At 49.7% G+C, this 21137-nt stretch overlaps 1 protein-coding gene across 1 annotated transcript in view; it reads left to right on the top strand.

Moving 5' to 3' along the window:
* The window catches only part of LOC139241032 (natural resistance-associated macrophage protein 2-like), a 148868-nt gene that overhangs the window by 124619 nt on the left and 3112 nt on the right, over positions 1–21137 (top strand). The window contains exon 13 of the mRNA XM_070869754.1: positions 19782–19855. Coding sequence (XP_070725855.1) covers positions 19782–19855 — 74 coding nt within the window. The remainder of the gene's footprint in view (positions 1–19781; positions 19856–21137) is intronic.

Here is a 21137-nt window from a genome sequence, read left to right as displayed (position 1 = left end):
CTCCTTTTTAAGTAGGTTATCATTTTCTTTCCTTTGCCTTCCATAGCACATGCCTCCTTCTAAGTCGGCCCCCCCTTGTGCCTAAAACAGTCTGTTGCCTTCAAGAAGAAATGCCCCAATAATTTTGCAAGTGTAGCGACAGTATTCTGAAAGTGATTGCAAGTGCCCTCATCAAGATACAAACCTATCTTGTGATCTTGAGTGACATATCCATGATAATACTCATATACCTAGTGTAAGCAGCCATACCAGGTATAACTGACTGCTTCAACAGTCAGTCAGCAAAAAAGCATTAGGAAAGAGGAAACTGGGACTGCATTCATCTGCGACACCAGCATCCACACCACAATGCACAGACCGAGGAGGCCCGCCTTCAGCCTGTGGAGGCTGCACTTGAGTCGTGTCGTATTCTGTTCCGAGACCTCCAGCCCCTCCTCCACCAGAGGCAGTGCACAGCCAGAGACTGACCGTCACAATCAGAGTCGCCCTGAATGCTCTGGGCCAGTCCAGGCTGGTGCCAGGACATCAATAACATTCGGCAACCAGCAGCAGCATGACTGGGCACTGAAGCTCGACACAAGTAGCAGGACTTCCCAAGGTCCAAGGACTCATCGGTTGCACCCACATGGCCACTCCCTGGCACATTACCTGTGCCAACAAGAAAGGACTCCACTCACTCAATGTCCAGCACATTACTGACCAGCAGCATTGAGTCATAAGAACGTAAGAAATAAGAACATAAGAAATAGGAGCAGGAGTAGGCCATTTGGCCCCTCGGGCCTGCTCCGCCATTCAATAAGAGCATGGCTAATCTGATCATGCCACTTTGAGGCAGTCCACCATCGCAATACTCTTCCATGCAGAGAGCCAACTATCAGGTGGTTCTGGGAAATCGGGATTACCCTGCACAACCAGAGCAGGTGAGACCAGAGCACTTTCCCAGGACCCCAGCTATAATGAGGTCCACCCTGCATTCAGACTCACCATGGAGCGTGTTTCCGGTGCCTGGGTGCTTGATAAGGATCGTGGTGGTACGCTGTCTTACAAACAGGACTGATTGTGAGGCCCTGGATGTGGAAGGCCTCCAGGATCAGGGGGAATCAGACAGAGAAGTAACAACAGCCTGAGGACGATGCAGAGAACCCATTGCTGGTTACTAGACCGGTTCATGCCATTCTCAGATAGATATCATCATAGGCAGTCCCTCTGGATCGAGGAAGACTTGCTTCCACTCTAAAATAGTTTTCTTAGGTGGCTGAACAGTCTAATACGAGAGCCACAGTCCCTGTCACAGATGGGACAGACAGTGGTTGAAGGAAAGGGAGGGTGGGACTGGTTTCCTGCACGTTCCTTCCGCTGCCTGCGCTTGATTTCTGCACGCTCTCGGCGATGAGACTCGAGGTGCTCAGCGCCCTCCCAGATGCACTTCCTGCACTTAGGGCGGTCTTCGGCCAGGGACTCCCAGGTGTCGGTGGGGATGTTACACTTTATCCGGGAGGCTTTGAGGGTGTCCTTGTAACGTTTCCACTGCCCACCTGGGGCTTGCTTGCCGTGTAGGAGTTCTGAGTAGAGCGCTTGCTTTGGGAGTCTCGTGTTGGGCATGTGGACAACGTGGCCTGTCCAGCAGAGCTGGTCGAGTGTGGTCAGTGCTTCGATGCTGGGGATGTTGGCCTGATCAAGGACGCTGACAAAGATGGACAGAGCCATCTCTGTGCTCAGCCCCTCACACACATCCCATTCATGCCACTTCATCAAAGCCACGTCCAAACCTTGCCAAGAACAACATCTGCCCACACGAGAACTTCAGGGCAGCCATTGTTTTATTTACAACCTGTGTCACGTGTACCTACATCCCACCACCGTGCTGCCTCTTGGTGCCAATGTATGGTGTTTGAACTCCAAACCCTAATCCACTGCTTCTTCTAGACGTTAGCTGAGTGCGTGAGGGGGCTGGATGCTGGGTCTCAGGAGGAGCCTCCTGTACTGAGGTGGCGCTCATCTCAAGGCAGCTCACCCGGAGATGGACGACTCTGGTGCTGCTCCATGGACAGCCAGGCCCTGCCTCTCATCTGTCACAGGTACAGGTATCTGAGGGGACTGTGAGAGAGCTCACCGTCCTGAGAGGCAGCATCCTATCAGTGCCCATTCTGGCCATGCCGCTAGAACCGATTTTTAATGGCTACTGATCTGTGGAAAAACAAAGCTAATGGTGCCAATAGCAGCAGTAAAGTACTGAATCTGTCTCCCACCCCCCATTGCTGGCACTCCAGGCCTCCACAGCAGCAAACTGAGCATTCATGGAAGACGCAAAGACGGCCCTGGGAGCCACCGTTGTGGTGACCTCCTCTGTGGCGCCCAGCACCGACCCATCAGGGTGTGGCAGATGTGGGTAGAGGCCTTCTCCAGCTGGTCTTCCACCTGCTGCAGGTTGTCAGACTATCTACATTTCATTTTCTACACACATCGCTCTCGTCAAAACAGAACCCTTGAGATCTGGGACCCCAGGCGGGCCTTGAGCTGAGGATCTCGAGCCTCACGTTCGAGCCCCCAGCTGTTCCTGCCCACTCCTGCCGTGTGTGTGTGTGGCCCAGCACAGTCCCCTCGGACTCACTCTCTCAATCCCCGTGGCTCACGTCTCTGGGGTGGCCCTTGTGAGGAAACGAATGGTTGGTGGTGTCAGGGCCGGACGCTGAGGGTCCCGGGGTGCTCTTCTGCTGGCCTGCAACATCTGAAGGAGGACTCGAGGGGATAAAATGGATTGCAGACGAGCAGCGTTGACGGCGCCCTTTCAGGAGAAGGAGTGACGGGAGGGTTTATCATCCAGCTGCCAGGCTGGCACCGGCCCTCCTCCTGCCCTGTCTCCAACTCACTCGATGATTTGCCCCCTTAGGGGACTCAAAAGTGCCCTCCTCAAGGTGGGTGAGAGGGAAGAGGTTAGAGGATATACAGTACCACCTGTCACAAGTCCCTCTCTCGATCGCGCTCTCATGTTATGGCCATGTGTTCTCTTTTAAAATGGCCGCAGGGAGTGACAAAGCCCTTTGGTTGCCGTGAGATGCAGTGATACCAAGGCAACAGGCAGCCCATAATGGGGTGATGATAGGTACATGAAACAGGACCCAGGACGCTGTTTGGAGCGTGGGGAGGAACATCGGCGGGGCACCGGTACAGTGGAGGAGCGGGTAGGTCGTGGTGGACTTGTGACGAGTGATCGGGGCGGAGGAGCGATGAGGGATCGTGGCTGAGATTTGGTCCATGCAGCAGAGCAGGTCTCCAGGTGTCCTGGTTAACCCTTGCCACTGGATAAAGACCTAGCTCTGTTGAGCCTGTGTGGTGGCTGGTGTGCAACGGCCACCACACGTTAAAAAATCCACGCACAGGCATCTTCCACCCCTGGAGTTCAGGACTGGAACATCGGGTCCTTCATTGAAACATCTGTGAACCCGTGGAAGCAAGTCATCCTCGTTCGAGGGACCGCCTATGATGATGATGATGAAACAAGCAATTTCAGACTATGTGAGACATGTGAATGCATGCAAGGCTGTGTGTGAAGGAACACTTGCAGGTGAAGTACTGATGGTAAGTGGGCCAAATACTTTAACACAGCAAGGGGGTGAGCATTGTCATTGACAGACATTCTCAGTACCTGTGTTCCTGAAAGGTGTGTCTGTCTCCTCCTACCTTAGGAACAGTAACAGGTTGAGGCAGGAGAGGACCTTCGGCCCATCTAGCCCACCTAGCCACAGTATTCCCTCGGTGCACTTCCAATGACCTGAATCCCATTCGTTGACAAGAACCTGTCTCGTTCCTTCTTCAAAGCCATTAGTGTTTCTTGTACTATGTGGGCACACGGTTCCACATGCTGGCCAACCGTTTAGTAAAATCTTCCTCCGGCATTTATTAATTGATTTTGTTGTCCTTAATTACTAAATATAACCTATTGTGCTTAAATTCTGTGTCACCCCCCCGCGCCCCCCCAATAACTAAAAATATTAAATTGCATGCAGTACTCCAGATGTGGTCTCAACTCTTCCAAATACAGCTTTACAAATCATTGTATAGAATACATAGTGCAGAAATAGGCTATTCGGCCCAACTAGTTAGTGCTGGTGTTTATACTCCACACATAAGAACATAAGAAATAGGAGCAGGAGTAAGCCATACGGCCCCTCGAGCCTGCTCCATCATTCAATAAGATCATGGCTGATCTTCTACCCCAGCTCCACCTTCCTGCTCTGTAGTACAGGTATATGTGAGCAGAACCAATGAAGGACAGAGGCACGATGAGTTGCTACTCCATGTGCTTGCTTGGCCAGAGCGAACCAAGCATGCTCATACCAACCATGTGACAAACCATCAGGTAATACATTGCATTGCTTTCCCTTTAAAAAAAATATCTGTATTCCCCTCTCAAACACAACAAAACGATGGTCCCACCTTTCCCCGCATTACATGTACCATGGAACAACAACTCCGGGCTTCTTTTCTTTTAAATGAACCACAAACACAGTTTTAGGGGCCCAATTTTGCCCATGACTTGCTCCAATTTTTTTGGAGTAAGTTGGTTTTTCTGGCGTAAGTTTAAAAAATGCCATTTTCCCCAATAAACTTGCTCCAGAGTAACTCATTAAGGAAGAAATAGCGGGACATCTAGATAGGAATAGTGCAATCAAGCAGACGCAGCATGGATTCATGAAGGGGAAATCATGTTTAACTAATTTACTGGAATTCTTTGAGGATATAACGAGCATGGTGGATAGAGGTGTGCCGATGGATGTGATGTATTTAGATTTTCAAAAGGCATTCGATAAGGTGCCACACAAAAGGTTACTGCAGAAGATAAAGGTACGTGGGGTCAGTGGAAATGTATTAGCATGGATAGAGAATTGGCTGGCTAACAGAAAGCAGAGAGTCGGGATAAATGGGTCCTTTTCGGGTTGGAAATCGGTAGTTAATGGTGTGCCACAGGGATCGGTGCTGGGACCACAACTGTTTACAATATACATAGATGACCTGGAAGAGGGGACAGAGTGTAGTGTAACAAAATTTGCAGATGACACAAAGATTAGTGGGAAAGCGGGTTGTGTAGAGGACACAGAGAGGCTGCAAAGAGATTTAGATAGGTTAAGCGAATGGGCTAAGGTTTGGCAGATGGAATACAATGTCGGAAAGTGTGAGGTCATCCACCTTGGGAAAAAAAACAAAAAAAGGGAATACTATTTGAATGGGGAGAAATTACAACATGCTGGGGGTCCTTGTGCAAGAATCCCAAAAAGTTAGTTTGCAGGTGCAGCAGGTAATCAGGAAGGCGAATGGAATGTTGGTCTTCATTGCGAGAGGGATGGAGTACAAAAGCAGGGAGGTCCTTCTGCAACTGTATAGGGTATTGGTGAGGCCGCACCTGGAGTACTGCGTGCAGTTTTGGTCACCTTACTTCAGGAAGGATATACTGGCTTTGGAGGGGGTACAGAGACGATTCACGAGACCGATTCCGGAGATGAGGAGATTACCTTATGATGATAGATTGAGTAGACTGGGTCTTTACTCGTTGGAGTTCAGAAGGATGAGGGGTGATCTTATAGAAACATTTAAAATAATGAAAGGGATAGACAAGATAGAGGCAGAGAGGTTGTTTCCACTGGTCGGGGAGACTAGAACTAGGGGGCACAGCCTCAAAATACGGGGGAGCCAATTTAAAACTGAGTTGAGAAGGAATTTCTTCTCCCAGAGGGTTGTGAATCTGTGGAATTCTCTGTCCAAGGAAGCAGTTGAGGCTAGCTCATTGAATGTATTCAAATCACAGATAGATAGATTTTTAACCAATAAGGGAATTAAGGGTTATGGGGAGCGGGCGGGTAAGTGGAGCTGAGTCCACGGCCAGATCAGCCATGATCTTGTTGAATGGCGGAGCAGGCTCGAGGGGCTAGATGGCCTACTCCTGTTCCTAATTCTTATGTTCTTATGTTCTTATGTTGGTACGTTTTTTTTAGTTTAATTTTGGCCATTTAGGCAATTCTGGCCAGCTAAAACTTAGGTCAGCGTATGTGGCCAGCTCTGAAAAACATTGCGGGCAGTTAAAATTCGTCGCAGGTTAGTACATTTAAAGCATCACAGTCCCGAGCTTCACACCATTTATTCTGATCTATCTTTCTTGGGTCCAAAATGGACAATCTCAGCCAGGGGAAACACCCTTTCAACATCTATTTAATCAACTTAGCTTATCGTTTTTTTTAACTCATTACTTGATCTAGTTTAAGTTATAGGTAGATTATATGAAATATTTAAATATGTAACATGAAGCACTACAAGTATTGAAGCCAAAAAACAGAACCTCCTTCCCCTCTCTGCACCGAATTCCCACTTACCTAATTCCCAACTTTTACCCAAATTCCCAACTTTTATACTTTGTTTATGATGCATTCAGTTTCTGACAACTCTGAGTGACCCTGAATAAATACTGTAGGATATTCCCCACTCGCCAGGCGAGCATCGGGGCGTCCCTTCGGCCGGGGATAGGGGCTGCGAGCATCGGGTCCTGCTCACAGCCCACAGGACACGCTGGGAGGGCGAGGAGCATGTGCACAGACTCTACTGCGCATGCGCTCAGCTGCCAGCAGTGTTTTCTCCGCTGGGTTGCTCCGCCCCCCCACTGCACTATGTACACCACACTCGGACGTGGCAGAGCGGGCAGGATGGGGCCACTTATTTTCAGCACTGTTTCCAGCGCGCAAAATCAACGCATTTAGGGTAAGTGCGCCAAAAAAAGGGGTTGGGGAAAATTGGGCCCAATAAGAGGTTTCGGGGCCTTCCTGATCTCCTTGTTGAAGGTTTTGGTGTTGAAACAATTTTTGGGCTGTTTTGTTTTGGTTCCAAACTGAAAGAAGGAGGTACCACCATTCTGCTCACAAGACAATTCAGTGCGAGGGTTATGGGTGTATGGACTCAGAATTTCAATTCTGAGTCCATACACTGATCAATCCGTCCATTCAAGGTGTTTCATTCACTCTTTTCAGTATTGAGTCCTTTTGAGTCTGATCTGCAATCTCAGTCGCAGTCACAGGAAAGTCTTTGTCAACTGTACCGAGTATGAAAATCTCACCTTCACTCCCAACACACGAGTCCTCATGTTGCAACCTGGACACGGCATCTGTCATTGCGTTTTGCTTTGAAGTGCGATATTCGGTCGTGTAGTCATATTGTGACAACAACACTGCCCAACATTGCATTCGTGATGCGGCCATTGCAGGGATGGCAGATCTGGGACCCAATATTGCTCAGAGCGGTTTGTGATCGGTTATCAAGGTAAACCTTCTGCCGATCAGGAATTTCCTGATTCCAAAATTCCAAACACTCTGGCGAGTGCTTTCTTTTCAACTTGCGCGTAGTTTGTTTCGCTCAGTGTGAGGGTTTGCGATGCAAACGTGATTGGTTTCTGTTATATATATATATTGCAGTTACTCTGTACAGCCACCAGAGGGCTCATCCCCTGGAGTCCCAAGGGATCCCATAATCCCTTGGGAGCACAGGTATATAAAGAGGCTTCACAGGTTGGAGAGGCACTCTGGAGACCTGCAATAAATGACTACGGTCACACTTTACTTTGAGCTCACAGTGTTCAGTCTGACTCTTTCTCCATACACTACAGCTGGCGACGAGATACAGATAGCGAACCCAAAGATGCAGAGAACAGTGGGCATCCTGGAGAAATTCTCGGAGGGAGAAGATTGGGAAACTTTTGTGGAGCGACTCGACCAATACTTCGTGGCCAACGAGCTAGATGGGGAAGAGAGCGCTGCCAAACGTAGAGCGATCCTCCTCACCGTCTGTGGGGCACCAACGTATTGGCCTCATGAAGAATCTGCTCACTCCAGCGAAACCCACGGAGAAATCGTACGATGATTTGTGCACACTGGTCCGAGAGCATTTGAACCCGAAGGAAAGCGTTGTGATGGCGAAGTACCGGTTCTACACCTACAAAAGGTCTGAAGGCCAGGAAGTGGCGAGTTATGTCGCCGAGCTGAGACGCCTTGCAGGACATTGCGAATTTGAAGGACATTTGGAGCACATGCTCAGAGACTTTTTCGTACTTGGCATTGGCCACGAAACCATACTTCGCAAACTTTTGACTGTAGAGACCCCAACCTTGAGTAAGGCCATAGCGATAGCCCAGGTGTTCATTGCCATCAGTGACCATACGAAGCAAATCTCTCAGCACACAAGTGCTGCTACAAGTACTGTGAACAAAGTGATGTTGTTTTCCAATCGTAATGTACAAGGCAGGTCACACATACCTGCAGCTGCACGTCCACAGATGACTCAGAGTCCACTATCAAGGGTGATGAATGCAAGGCCATTAACACCTTGTTGGTGCTGCGGTGGTGATCATTGTTTCCATTCATGCCAATTCAAAGGATACGTTTGCAAGGGCTGTGGAACAATGGGACACCTCCAACAAGTGTGCAGGCAAGCTGCTAAGCCTGTTAAACCTGCAAACCACCATGTTGCAGAGGAGGACAGATCCACAGAGGATCACTATGAACCAGAGCCTCAGATCGAGGAGGCAGAGGTACATGGGGTGCACACATTCACCACGAATTGTCCCCCGATAATGCTGAATATTAAACTAAATGGACTCCCGGTGTCAATGGAGCTGGATACGGGCGCGAGCCAGTCCATCATGGGCAAAAAGACTTTCGAAAGGTGTGGTGCAATAAGGCCTCAAGGCCAGTCTTAACTCCAGTTCGCAAGAAACTAAGAACTTACACCAAAGAACTGATTCCTGTAATCGGCAGTGCTACCGTAAAGGTCTTCTACGATGGAGCGGTGCACAAGCTACCGCTCTGGGTGGTACCGGGCGATGGTCCCACGCTGCTCGGCAGGAACTGGCTGGGAAAGATACGCTGGAACTGGGACAACGTCCGAGCACTATCACCCGCTGACACTTCATGTGCCCAGGTCTTAAACAAATTTCCTTCGCTGTTCGAACCAGGCATTGTGGAAATTCCAAGGAGCAAAAGTGCAGATCCACCTAATTCCGGGGGCGCGACCCATCCATCACAAGGGGAGAACAGTACCATACATGATGAGCGAAAGGGTAGAGATCGAGCTAGACCGGCTGCAACGAGAGGGCATCATTTCATCGATCGAGTTTAGCGAGAGGGCCAGTCCTATTGTCCCAGTCCTCAAGGGAGACGGCACTGTCAGAATCTGTGGCGATTACAAAGTAACTATCAATCGTTTCTCCCTGCAGGACCAATACCCACTACCAAAAGCCGACGACCTCTTTGCAACGCTGGCGGGAGGAAAGACGTTCACGAAGCTGGATCTGACTTCAGCCTACATGACGCAGGAACTGGAGGAATCATCGAAGGCCCTCACCTGCATCAACACGCACAAAGGTCTTTTTGTTTATAACAGGTGCCCGTTTGGAATCCGATCAGCGGCGGCGATATTCCAGAGAAACATGGAAAGTTTACTGAAGTCGGTCTCGCACACCGTGGTCTTCCAGGACAACATCTTGGTCACAGGTCGGAACACAGTCGAGCACCTGCAGAACCTGGAGGAGGTTCTTAGTCGACTCAACCGCGTGGGGCTCAGGTTAAAACACTCGAAGTGCGTTTCCTGGTGCCTGAAGTGGAGTTCTTGGGAAGGAGGATTGCGGCGGACGGCATCAGGCTCACCAACGCGAAGACGGAGACAATCGAGAACGCACCGAGGCCACAGAACGTGACGGAGCTGCGGTCGTTTCTGGGACTCCTGAACTACTTTGGTAACTTCTTACCGGGTCTCAGCACACTGTTAGAACCACTGCATGTCTTACTACAAAAAGGGGGCGAATGGGTTTGGGGCAAAAGCCAAGAAAATGCCTTTGTAAAAGCGAAAAAATTGTTCTGCTCAAACAAATTGCTTGTGTTGTATGATCCATGTCAGCGTTTGGTACAAGCATGTGATGCGTCGTCATATGGCATCGGGTGTGTATTGCAACAAGCTAATGATTTCGGGAAACTGCAACCGGTTGCTTATGCATCCAGGAGTCTGTCTAAGGCTCAGAGAGCCTACAGCATGATTGAAAAAGAAGCGTTAGCGTGTGTCTATGGGGTAAAGAAAATGCATCAATACCTTTTTGGGCTAAAATTCGAATTGGAAACTGACCATAAGCCACTTATATCCCTGTTTTCCGAGAGTAAAGAGATAAATACCAACGCATAGGCCCGCATCCAGAGATGGGCGCTTACGTTGTCCGCATACAACTACGCCATCCGCCACAGGCCAGGCACAGAAAACTGCGCCGATGCTCTCAGTAAGCTGCCATTGCCCACCACGGGGGTGGAAATGGCGCAGCCCGCAGATCTAGCCATGGTTATGGAAGCATTTGAGAGTGAGCAATCACCCGTCACTGCCTGGCAGATCAAAACCTGGACAAGCCAGGACCCCTTATTATCTCTAGTCAAAAGCTGTGTGTTTCACGGGAGCTGGTCCAGTGTCCCAGTGGAAATGCAGGAAGAGATAAAGCCGTTCCAGTGGCACAAAGGTGAAATGTCTATACAGGCAGACTGCCTTCTGTGGGGCAATCGAGTAGTGGTCCCCAAGAAGGGCAGAGACACCTTCATCAGTGACCCCCACAGTACCCACCTAGGCATTGTAATGATGAAAGCGATAGCCAGATCCCACGTGTGGTGGCCCGGTATCGATGCGGACTTAGAGTCCTGCGTTCACAGATGTAATACATGCTCGCAGTTAAGCAATGTACCCAGGGAGGCGCCGTTAAGTTTATGGTCTTGGCCCTCCAAACCGTGGTCTAGGGTACACGTCGACTATGCAGGCCCGTTCTTGGGTAAAATGTTCCTTGTGGTTGTAGACGCGTACTCCAAGTGGATTGAATGTGAGATAATGTCGGCTAGCACGTCCGCTGCCACCACTGAAAGCCTGCAGCCACACACGGCTTACCTGATGTCCTGGTGAGCAACAACGGGCCATGTTTCACCAGTGCTGAGTTCAAAGAATTCATGACCCATAATGGGATCAAACATGTCACATCTGCCCCGTTTAAACAGCGTCCAATGATCAGGCAGAGAGAGCAGTGCAAACCATCAAGCAAGGCTTGAAGAGGGTAACTGAAGGCTCACTGCAGACTCGCCTATCCCGAGTCCTGCTTAGTGACCACACGAGACCCCACTCACTCACTGGGATCCCACCTGCTGAACTGCTCATGAAAAGAGCACTTAAGACAAGGCTCTCGTTTGTTCACCCTGATCTACATGAACAGGTAGAGAGCAGGCGGCTTCAACAAAGTGCACACCATGATAGCGCAAATGTGTCACGCGAGATTGAAATCAACGATCCTGTATTTGTTTTAAATTATGGACAAGGTCACAAGTGGCTTCCCGGCACTGTCGTGGCCAAAGAGGGGAGCAGGGTGTTTCGGGTCAAACTTTCAAATGGACTCATTCACCGTAAACACTTGGACCAAATCAAACTCAGATGCACGGACTATCCTGAGCAACCCACCTTGGACCCTACCTTTTTTGATCTCCCAACATACACACCAGTGGCAACCGGCACCACGGTTGACCATGAAGCAGAACCCATCATCCACAGCAGCCCTGCAGGGCCCAACACTCCAGGCAGCCCAGCAAGGCCAGCTGCACAGCAGCCCAGCGAGGGCCCAACAAATGATTCAACAACACCAGCTTTCACACCGAGATGATCAACCAGGGCAAGAAGGGCCCCAGATCGACTCACATTGTAAATAGTTACACTAGTGACTTTGGGGCAGAGTGTTGTTATATATAATATACTTGCATTTACTCTGTACAGCCACCAGAGGGCTCATCCCCTGGAGTCCCAAGTGATCCCATAATCCCTTGGGAGCACAGGTATTTAAGGAGGCTTCACAGGTTGGAGAGGCACTCTGGAGACCTGCAATAAAAGACTACAGTCACACTTTACTTTGGGTCACAGTGTTCAGTCTGACTCCTTTTCCATACACAACAGTTTCTCTTGGCCGCCATCCATTACGTGGCTGATGACAGCTCCCACACTGTAGCTGGAAGCATCACACGCTAACTTAAGCTCATGCTCTGTGTCGCAGTGCACATGTAGAGCATCGTTAGAGAGACTTTTCTTACAAGCATCATAAGCTACCTGTTGCACTTTCGTCCACTTCCACTGGACGTTCTTCTCAAGGAGCTCAAGCAATGGAGCTAACATGGTCGCTAACTCAGGTAAGAAACATATGCAGTACTGGACCATTCCAAGGAAAGGGCTTAACTCAGGCACGTTCTGTGGCTTTGGAGCATTGATGACAGCATCAACCTTTCCCTTCACTGGTTGCAAGCCATTTGCATCAACTGTCAGACCCAGGTACACAACCTCGGGCTGCACAAAAGCGCATTTGCTCCTTTTCAATTTGACATTCTGGGAAATCAACATTTGAAGCACTATATCTAACACTTTGCGATTTTCTTCCTCACTGCTTGTTGCGATCAGCGCATCATCTTGATTGGAGAAGAAATTTGGAACTCCTTGCAAAATCTTACCCATCATAGCCTGGAAGATTTTGGGGAGGACCTTACACCATACAGCAGCTTGCTGTATGAGTCCAGTCCCTGTTGTGTGTTGTTGGTAAGATACTGTTGACGCTGTCAACATTCAGCTGAGCGTAAGCGTGCGACAGGCCAAGCTTGGAGAGAACCAGCTGGACTTTCGGCTTGTTGTCGCCTCTCTTTTTGCCCCGGAGGGACGGTAATGGCGGCGGTGAGCTCCTCTGGGCGTGCGGCCAGCTCCCAGCGCCCCGCTGTGACATTCGGTGCGGGATTTGCGGGGGCGCAGAGCAGTACCGCCCAGGAGAGGCGAGCCGGTGTGTAACGCCCCTGGGCGCGAATTTTGGCTCCTGCCCGACCCGTAGCGCCCCGCAGCCCCCCCTAGTGGGACCGCCTGTGAGAGCGGGCGGCCTGAGCTGTCGCGGCTGTAGTGAGGGAAGTAATGCCCGGCTTGGGTAAGTGGGATTGGTTTTATTTTATTTATTTTGTGATTTATGGTGGCGTGGGCTGTGTATTGGGAATGTTTCTGGGGGGTATTTTACAGGGTTTTATTTCTCCGCCGGGCCTAGCGCCCTGAGAGAAGTGTGTAACGTCTCCCCTAGTGCTCCACCCCACACTCAGGGCCCAGCTGGGGAATGTTACTGACTGAGGCGCAAACTTAACCGCCCCGCCGCCATTACCGCCCCGAAATGAGCAGAATCAAAAATCCAGCCTTGTAGCTGCCTAGTTCTTTAACATGAAGTGAGTTCACTTCAATACTGTAAACACCTCCCTTTTGTGGTCGCTGCTTTGCATTGCCACTAGAATGGTTCTTACTTCCTGCTTTCGATCGAGCTCTGTGAGCTGTTGTAATATGGCCTTGCTTCTGGCAGTGAAAACACTTCACATTTCTGTATTGGCAGGACTGTGGTGAGTGATTCCCATTGCAGCGATAACAATTCACTGAACTGCTCTCACCAACGTGCTTTTGATCCGGTCTCACAGCTTTGTGACTGTAAACCTCAGCTGGACCAGTCACTTGAGTCGGACGGAGCTCCCTAGCATTCTTAAACGCCACCTCCATAGATTGCCCAATGTTGCACGCTATGTCAAACGTTAGGTTTGGAGTGTTCAGTAACTGGGACTGTGTGCGCTCATCCACCAGTGCACACACAAACCTATCTCGCAACGCACGGTCCAAACATGTGCCGAAGCTACAATGCAAAGACAGAGCTACAACATACTCTCGCTGATGGCTTCACTTTGTTTTTGGTCTCTGGAAGCAAACTTCTAGCTCTCTGCTATTTCTAGCGGCTTTGGGTCGAAATGGCCCTCGAGTTTCTCGACAATGTCTTCAAACGACGCATCCTTGGCTTTCCCTGGCGCGAGTAGGTCTGTCGGTATTCCGTAGACATCTGGCCCGATCTCTGTTAGAAACATTGCTGTCTTCCATTCGGGAATGACTTTATTAGCTTGAACATTCTCATCTGCATCTTCGATCTCAGTAATGTTATTGGCCCTAAAAAACATCTCCGTCCGCTCAATGTAAGAACGGAATGGTTGGCGAGCTCGGTCACACGCCGAGGCTGCCGATGAATCCCATAGGCGCAGCAGCAATTGTCCCGACCCTGTCGAACAGCGACTCCGCCCGCTACCCATGTACCTGTGAGAATCACCGCCGCTGTTGCTGTGGATACAGACACGCGAAGGCAAAGCACAGACCATTCTGCACAAGCGTTAACTGTAAAACATTGCAAACATTCAGATTCGGTGTCACAAATTCACCTCAAACTTGTCCACTCGAAGGTTGGACACTCTGTCCTTCCATGATCTCTAAAAACGGCTTTGGATCCCATCCTAGTCGCCACAATGTAATCTATGTGGGTGGAACAAATGTAGGACAGAGGCACGATGAGTTGCTAGTCCATGCGCTGGCTTTACTAGGCCAGAGTGAACTGAGCATGCTCATACCAAACCATGTGATACTACATTCCCACATTACAACAGTGACTACACTCCAAAAATATTTCATTGACTGTAAAGCGCTTTGAGATGTCCGGTGGTCGTGAAAGGCGCTATAGAAATTCAAGTCTTTCTTTTTATTACACACGCTATCGCCATATCCCTTGATTCCCTTAGTATCCAAAAATCTATCGATCTCTGTCTTGAATATACTCAAAGACTGAGCCTCCACAACCCTCTGGGGTAGAGAATTCCAAAGATTCACCACCCTCTGAGTGAAGAAATTCCTCCTCATCTCAGTCCTAAATGGCCAACCCCTTATCCTGAGACTGTGACCCCTGGTTCTCGACTCCCCAGCCCGGGGGAAACATCCTCCCTGCATCTACCCTGTCAAGCCCTGTAATAATTATATACATTTCAATGACATCACCTCTCAATCTTCTAAACTCCAGGGACTATAGGCATAGTCTGCTCAATCTCTCCTCATAGGACAATCCCCCCATCCCAGGAATCAATCTAGTGAACCTTCGCTGCACTCCCTCTATGGCAAGTATATCCTTCCTTCGGTAAGGAGACCCAAACTGTACACAATACTCCAGATGTGGTCTCACCAGGGTCCTATATAATTGCAGTCAGATGTCTTTACTGTTATACTCAAATCCTCCTGTAATAAAGGCCAACATACTATTTGCTTTAACCACTTGCTGTACCTGTATGTTAACTTTCAGTGATTGGTGTACAAGGTCACCCAGGTCCCTCTGAACACCAACATTTCCCAATCTCTCACCAATTAAAAAATACCCTGCTTTTCTATTTTCCCGACCAAGGTGGATAACTTCACATTTCTCCACATTATATTCCATTTACCATGTTCTTGCCCACTCACTCAGCCTGTCTATATCCCCTTGAGGCGTCTTTGCATCCTCCTCACAACTTACATTCCCACCTGGCTTTGTATCATCAGCAAACGTGGATATCTTACATTTGGTCCCTTCATCCAAATCATTGCTATAGATTGTGAATACTGGGGCCCAAGCACCGATCCTTGTGGTACCCCACTAGTTACAGTATGCCAACCTGAAAATGACCCGTTTATTCCCACTCTCTGTTTTCTGTCCGTGAACCAATCCTCAATCCATGCTAGAATATTACCCCCAATCCCATGAGCCCTAATTTTGTGCAATAGCCTCGTGTGTCGCACCTTATCGAATGCTTTCTGAAAATCCAAATACACCTTTCACTACCTCAGGAAATCCCAAAGGACTTTACAGCCAATTAATTAGTTTTGAAGTGTAGTCACTGTTGTAATGTAGGGAAACACAGCAGCCAATTTGCAAGCTCTCACAAACAGCAATGTGATAATGGCCAGATAATCTGTTTTAATTTTGTCAGTTAAGGAATAACCAGGACACCGGGGAGAACTCCCATGCTCTTCTTCAAATAATGCCATGGGATCTTTTGCACCCACCTGAGAGTTTAATGTCTCATCTGAAAGATGGTACCTCCGACAGTGCGGCACTCCCTCAGTACTGCCCCTCCGACAGTGCGGCGATCCCTCAGTACTGCCCCTCCGACAGTGCAGCGCTCCCTCAGTACTGCCCTTCCGACAGTGCGGCGCTCCCTCAGTACTGCCCCTCCGACAGTGCAGCGCTCCCTCAGTACTGCCCTTCCGACACTGCGGCGCTCCCTCAGTACTGCCCCTCCGACACTGCGGCGCTCCCTCAGTACTGCCCCTCCGACAGTGCAGCGCTCCCTCAGTACTGCCCTTCCGACAGTGCGGCGCTCCCTCAGTACTGACCCTCTGACAGTGTGGCACTCCCTCAGTACTGACCCTCTGACAGTGTGGCACTCCCTCAGTACTGACCCTCTGACAGTGCGGCACTCCCTCAGTACTGCCCCTCCGACACTGCGGCGCTCCCTCAGTACTGCCCTTCCGACAGTGTGGCACTCCCTCAGTACTGACCCTCTGACAGTGTGGCACTCCCTCAGTACTGACCCTCTGACAGTGTGGCACTCCCTCAGTACTGACCCTCTGACAGTGTGGCACTCCCTCAGTACTGACCCTCTGACAGTGCGGCACTCCCTCAGTACTGACCCTCTGACAGTGTGGCACTCCCTCAGTACTGACCCTCTGACAGTGTGGCGCTCCTTCAGTACTGACCCTCTGACAGTGCGGCACTCCCTCAGTACTGACCCTCTGACAGTGTGGCACTCCCTCAGTACTGCCCCTCTGACAGTGTGGCACTCCCTCAGTACTGCCCCTCTGACAGTGTGGCACTCCCTCAGTACTGACCCTCTGACAGTGTGGCACTCCCTCAGTACTGACACTCTGACAGTACGGCACTCCCTCAGTAATGTCCCTCTGACAGTGCGGCACTCCCTCAGTACTGCCCTCTGACAGTGCGGCACTCCCTCAGTACTGCCCCTCCGACAGTGCGGCGCTCCCTCAGCACTGCACCTCCGACAGTGCAGCACTCCCTCAGTACTGCCCCTCTGACAGTGCAGCACTCCCTCAGTACTGCCCCTCCGACAGTGCGGCGCTCCCTCAGCACTGCACCTCCGACAGTGCAGCAGTCCCTCAGTACTGCCCCTCCGACAGTGCGGCACTCCCTCAGTAATGCCCCTCTGACAGTGTGGCGCTCCCTCAGTACAGGAGTATCAGCCTGGATTATATGCTCAAGTTCTGGGCTTTTGCAATTTACTTCATGCCAGGACTGCACAGGCTGAGCTTTCACTAATGCTTGGGATGGGTCAGCAAAAAATGCTTTGCAGGTGGTGAGGATGCACTTTGTGACACTGCTACTTGGGGTAGGGACTTGGCATTGACAGTTGTACTTTAGCTTTACCTTAGCAGCTTTCTTCAGGTCAACTGGAGAATGGGCCATTGCAGAGGGAGCTTCACTCTGTCGAACCCACCCACTTTTCATTGCATCGGAACGCTGACACACGTGTTATATTGCAAAGCAACTGCAATATTCCGCAATATTATTGCTTGGTAAGGTTGAACCCCTCTAAGACCGAGGCCCTGAAATTCTGCAGCAGTTTTAGCAGACTGTCGCTATAATTCTGCGGTGGCATCAGTCGAATTTGAGGGCCTGAGCCTGTCCTGAGTTGTGTCGCATTAAATTGAACTCAGTTGTGCTGTTGTCTTTGTGAAAGCAAGTTGTTGCACTGTTAGTCTGATTATATTGACAACCATGCTGTCCTTACTTGCATACAGTCACCAGACTGGCTGGCTGTATTGCACTAAATTCTTCCATCTTCAGTCCTTAATCTCCTTGAGGTGAGCCAAGAGTGAAATAATGCCATCCAGACAGGGCCCAACTGTGATTGGATACTTTATAATTGAGTCATTTCATATTGGATAACTCAAATGCAAAATGTGGATTTGCAATAAAATCCTTTTACAGAAACAGATATCCCAGTTCATCATTTCCTACAGATGACGGGGAAGTCTTGGACTGAGTGAAGTTCCTTTATTTTTCCAGTCTCCTGCACCAGATTCCCCTGCAACAAATTCCCCTGCACCAGATTCCCCTGCTCCTTTTCTTAGTAAAACCAAACATGGCACAGGGATAAAAACAACAAGACTCAAATGAGAAGCAGAGATTAGAACAAACGCTCACTCCCAGAGTGAAGTCATTGGGTGAAACTCTCTCATATTGAAGGGTGGAAGAAGCTCTAGACTCCTGGCAATAACTGTCAAGGCTGAGTCAACCAATTCCTTCCAAACACCTTCCTGGCTGGGAATGGTTATAGGGACTGGTCCACACTCAGTTCAACAAATACGCAACACAACACCAGCATTCCTGTGCAGGTGGGATGGGAAGAGATGTTGTCTGCAGTACGTGGAGAAAACAAGATGGATCAGTATCCTGGAGTTTCACTTGATCACTTTTGGGGATCGGGAATATTTACATCGAACTTTCTCTCAGGAGATTAAATGGGTGGGTAGGGTCAGTGATAGGGGAGTGTGTACATGGGCTGTGGGAGGGGATTAAATGGGTGGGTAGCGTCACTGATAGGGGAGTGTGTACATGTGCTGTGGGAGGGGATTAAATGGGTGGGTAGGGTCAGTGATAGGGGAGTGTGTACATGGGCTGTGGGAGGGGATTAAATGGATGGGTAGGGTCAGTGATCGGGGAGTGTGAACATGGGCTGTGGGAGGGGATTAAATGGGTGGGTAGGGTCAGTGATAGGGGAGTGTGTACATGGGCTGTGGGAGGGGATTAAATGGGTGGGTAGGGTCAGTGATAGGGGAGTGTACATGGGCTGTGGGAGGGGATTAAATGGGTGGGTAGCGTCACTGATAGGGGAGTGTGTACATGTGCTGTGGGAGGGGATTAAATGGGTGGGTAGGGTCAGTGATAGGGGAATGTGTACATGGGCTGTGGGAGGGGATTAAATGGGTGGGTATAGTCAGTGATAGGGGAGTGTGTACATGAGCTGTGGGAGGGGATTAAATGAGTGGGTATAGTCAATGATAGGGGAGAGTGTACATGGGCTGTGGGAGGGGATTAAATGGGTGGGTATAGTCAGTGATAGGGGAGTGTGTACATGGGCTGTGGGAGGGGATTAAATGGGTGGGTATAGTCAGTGATAGGGGAGTGTGTACATGGGCTGTGGGAGGGGATTAAATGGGTAGGTAGGGTCAATGATAGGGGAGTGTGTACATGGGCTGTGGGAGGGGATTAAATGGGTGGGTATAGTCAGTGATAGGAGAGAGTGTACATGGGCTGTGGGAGGGGATTAAATGGGTGGGTATAGTCAGTGATAGGGGAGTGTGTACATGGGCTGTGGGAGGGGATTAAATGGGTGGGTATAGTCAGTGATAGGAGAGAGTGTACATGGGCTGTGGGAGGGGATTAAATGGGTGGGTATGGTCAGTGATAGGGGAGAGTGTACATGGGCTGTGCAAAGAAAGGGATTGATGGACTGAATGGCCATTTCTTGTTCTTACATTCTAGGATACAGGATGATACTTCTGATCTGTTATATAAATAATCAACTCGGTCCGGGTGCACGGTGATAAAATCTTGGAGCTTGTTGTCAGATGCCCTTCGGTCGACAAGGTCCCAGACACAAGGGCAGGCCGAGTGAGTCCAGCGTTGAGTCCGGTGGATCTGCTGTAAATGTAGCAGTGAGGGGTTGGACCTTTGACACAAGCCAGTCAGGGTGGGGTGTACACAGACTGGGGTTGTGTGTTCATTACTGTTGTGTCTGTGTAATTCTGGTTTATTCATGGTGACACTGCCCTCCACACCCAGCTCTAACAAATGACCTTTCTACTCTTTGCAGCTGCCTTTTGCATTGATCCCGATATTGACGTTTACAAGTATGAGCTCAATAATGCACGACTTCGTCAATGGTCTGTAAGTAATCGGAACCCCCTGCTCACACTCACTCTGTCTCGCATCACACATGAAGAATGGCCACGTTGGCGAGGAACTGGAGGATGACTACCTAGCCCCGATGGACTGAACCACAGGAGGACTGGGGAAAATAGCTACTGAGGGAGAAGTTACTGATTGGCTGTATCAAAACTAAGCATGGCTCAGTCCCAACACTGTCTGTGTGCTGTCAGAGTACAACATCAAACAAAGTATGCTCAGTACCTTTGAAAAGCACTGGGCTGGAGGGACAAGGTTGGAATATCCTTCTCTCCAATCCAGGTGCTCTACTGTGGAAGCTATGTGAGCTGTTTCTGAGAGACGGGACACGACACTGTACAAATGCAAGTCTTTTGCTCAGTCCATATTCCCATTGACATACTTGCAGAAGTTGGGAATCTAATAGGGATAGAGGCCCTGGCTGTTAGTGGATCCTGAAGATCTTGTGATCAGCCATTTTAAAATCGGTGAAAATAAAAATGGCGGCCATTTGATATTTGTCGCTATTTACTCTGTCGCAAAAACCGCAGACTTTATGAAACATTTTTTGTGAGCTAGAGAAACCTCTCGTTTTTAAAGTGCACTTGTACGCGCAAAACAATAATGTGACGCATAGCACAAAATGCGCAGAAACCCCAGGCAGAATGTGGAATATATGGGGGTACAGTGAGATAAAACCTACCCCAAATGCTGCTCTGCATTTTGTTTTGTGGTACAGGTCGGTTGTGTGGCACATTTTGCATCAACGCATGGAACTTTTGTCCTCCCATCAATGCAAACTGTGTTGGGCCATTCAGGCATAACTCGCCCGCAAGCAACAGGTGAGCCCATATAGAGGACGCCCTTGGACTACAGAGCCACTGTGCTGTAACGTTAGCAAGCAAAATGGCTTCAAAGCTTTTGAATGTTAGCCGGAAGATCACAATGTGGTCAGCTCGTTCCTAAGACAAAGATTGAACGGACACCCAGATACCACAGGGTAGAGCTTGTTCCAGGTGCGGAACTTCGTTTTCCCTGGTCAGCGAGTGACACATACGTCACGTCACGTCACTCCATACAAAGTCAAGAATTCACCTTGTTGAGGCAGCAGAAGAGATGGTGTGTCTGAGTCTGTGTCGAGAGAGTGGCGTGGTTCCGTGGCATAAAACGAATGCAAACGCAGGCAGTGAGGTGATGCAGGGCAGGGAAGTACTGGGGTGGAGGGGCAAGGTTGGAATGTCCTACTCTCTAATCCAGGTGCTGTACTGTGGAAGGTATAGGAACT

This window comes from Pristiophorus japonicus, chromosome X, assembly GCF_044704955.1.
Source record: "Pristiophorus japonicus isolate sPriJap1 chromosome X, sPriJap1.hap1, whole genome shotgun sequence".
Classification (NCBI taxonomy): Eukaryota; Metazoa; Chordata; class Chondrichthyes; family Pristiophoridae; genus Pristiophorus; species Pristiophorus japonicus.
The sequence above is the reverse complement of the archived record's forward strand: the minus strand, read 5'-3'. Positions and strand labels throughout refer to the sequence as shown.